Below are 2469 nucleotides of genomic sequence, written 5' to 3'. Positions count from 1 at the left end.
AAAGATTTTTTTTATTTGACAGACAGAGCAAGAGGGAACACAAGCAGGGGGTGTGGGAGAGGGAGAAGCATTTAATTTTGTTAGTTAACATAGTATAATATTGATTTCTGGAATAGAATTCAAATGACACCCAGTGTAGCACTTTAGCTTTTAACGTGTGGCATTCACAAGGATGTATACACCATGAGGCATAGATTTTTTTTTTTTTGTATGTCCACTTATAAATCTCAACCCATGAGTAGCCTAGAATAGGGCTAACACATAGTGCCCAGTAACAGTAGGTGGTCAGTTGGAGAGCTCAGATAATTTGTGGGGATACTCACTAAGATATAGTTATATTGTATCTTAAGATATACAGCCTATGTTACAGTTCATTCTCTTACTTTCTTGGGTTTGTCAGAGAAGAAACAAATGGAACCATTTCATTATTGAAAAGTGAATTTGAGGCCATTTTTTGAGGTCGTTTTCTGACAATGGTTCTAAAATTGGAATATATTTTATCTAAAGGTTACTGTCTCAAAGGAGGCTTGCTGAAGACAACTTGCTGAGATCACTGTCACTTGAAAGATTGATATATCCTGGTGCAAATATTCAAGGAAGAAGCAGACAGGACACTATGGACCAGCAACTGAAGAAAAGGGCAAAGACTTGTGGCCAGAAAGGCCTGGCTAGAAGAGCCTTCAAGAGGGATAAGCGAAGGCCATCTAAGCCACGGGCAGTCCAGAAGAAACTTCTCAACACAACACGGGCCTTAGAAGATGAAGGTGTGGTCTTTGAGACAAGCAATCTGGTTGTTGGAGAAGACTCTTTCTCTGATTGTTACATAGAATGCATAATAAGAGGTGAGTTTTCTGAACCTATTCTGGAAGAAGACTCACTTAAGTCCCTTAACTACCTGGAAGAAGGATCAGAGCAAGAGCTTTCTCAACAGGTTCTTACAGCAAGCTCACTTCTGAAAAAATCCTTGAAATGTGCACAGAAAGGGGCAAAACGAGAACTTCCTCAACAGATTGTTAGAGAGAATTCACAGCTTAAGTATTCTGAGTATGTAATGGGCAAGAAGCTTCCTCCTGGAGGAGCACCCAGCATTGACCTACCAGATCCTAAAAAGTCTGCAGAATTTGCTAGAAAGAAGCCAGCAAGAAATGAGGAATATGAGGCTCCAGAAAGAATTGTTTGTCCTTACAGTGGATGCCCAAAAAAGGTAAAGAATAGAGCTTCCCTGAGAAAGCATCTCCTTGTCCATGGTCCTCGAGATCACGTATGTGCAGAATGTGGGAAAGCATTCAATGAGAGTTCGAAACTAAAAAGACATTTTCTTGTTCATACTGGAGAGAAGCCATTTCAGTGCACTTTTGAAGGGTGTGGAAAACGCTTTTCCCTGGACTACAATTTGCGTACGCATGTCCGCATCCACACTGGGGAGAAACGTTTCGTGTGTCCCTTTGAAAGTTGTCACAAGAGGTTTATTCAGTCAAATAACCTGAAAGTTCACGTCTTAACTCATGGAAAGACCAACAAAAATCAGTGAAAGAGAAGATGGAAAAGAGTCCTCTAACAGGATAAGCATATTAACAAAAGAGTGATTTGGGGGCAAACGTACCTTACTGTTGTCTCCAGGAAAGAGTTTTTTAAAGCAGTTGCAATCCTACATGGCATATTTTTGTTTTAATGACTATAGTGCTCCAGTAGTTTATGACACCATTTTGGGACACTGTAGAATTACGTGTTTCCAACAAGAAGGTCAGTAATAATTTATTGAAAAAGCATAATCCTTAATACATTATGAATTGGATTACCGGATATGGGACTTATTTTCACATGCTATAAATATGAAATTTACTTTGTTTTTAAAGTGTGTCGTTCCCAGTTGTTTAGCTTTTGCCTTTTAGGAATAAACGCAATCAGCGTGTGATAATCTTAGAGAATGTTGGCAGTAGATTGTCAGTAAGTGAATGAGTAGTTAAACATGTTCAAAAGTTCAATATATTTTTAATCTTTTTTTTATCATTGTAGAAAACTAGTGAAATCATACAGCTAGATTTGAATGGTTATTTCATAGTGTCAATTCATTGGAATCCATTTTAGATATTTAAAAGGAAATAAAATCCCAGAGATATGCGAAATCAAGATTTAAAAATCAAAGAGGTGTGTATTGAAAAGTGGTACCATTTATTTGTCTTTGAAACTAACAAAACATTGCAAAGATTAATATTTAAATATTGATGAGGGGTGGGGAGAAGTCCAGAGTCAAGGTGTTGGCAGGGGTTAGTTTCTTTTCAGTGTAGTGAAGGAAGGATCTGTACCTGGCTTTGCTCCTTGGTTTATAGATGGTCATCTTCATGTATACATGGTGGTTTTCCCTTAGAACCCCATCTCTTCCTCTGTGCATGTCAATGACCAGATTCCCTCTTACAAAGACACCAGTCATACTGAATTAGAACCCTTCCTAATAATCTCATTTCAACT

General features: G+C 38.1%; 1 protein-coding gene across 1 annotated transcript; it reads left to right on the top strand.

The window, feature by feature from the left end:
* Positions 1-616: 616 nt before the first annotated feature.
* Positions 617-1531, top strand: LOC111144385 (ZFP42 zinc finger protein). Its single transcript, XM_022498659.1, has one exon. The coding sequence runs from the start codon at positions 617-619 to the stop codon at positions 1529-1531; it is 915 nt and encodes a 304-aa protein (XP_022354367.1).
* The last annotated feature ends 938 nt before the right edge of the window (positions 1532-2469 follow it).

The sequence above is a fragment of the Enhydra lutris genome, unplaced genomic scaffold (assembly GCF_002288905.1).
Source record: "Enhydra lutris kenyoni isolate GAN:26980312 unplaced genomic scaffold, ASM228890v2 scaffoldscaffold11, whole genome shotgun sequence".
NCBI classification, from domain to species: Eukaryota; Metazoa; Chordata; class Mammalia; order Carnivora; family Mustelidae; genus Enhydra; species Enhydra lutris.
The sequence above is the reverse complement of the archived record's forward strand: the minus strand, read 5'-3'. Positions and strand labels throughout refer to the sequence as shown.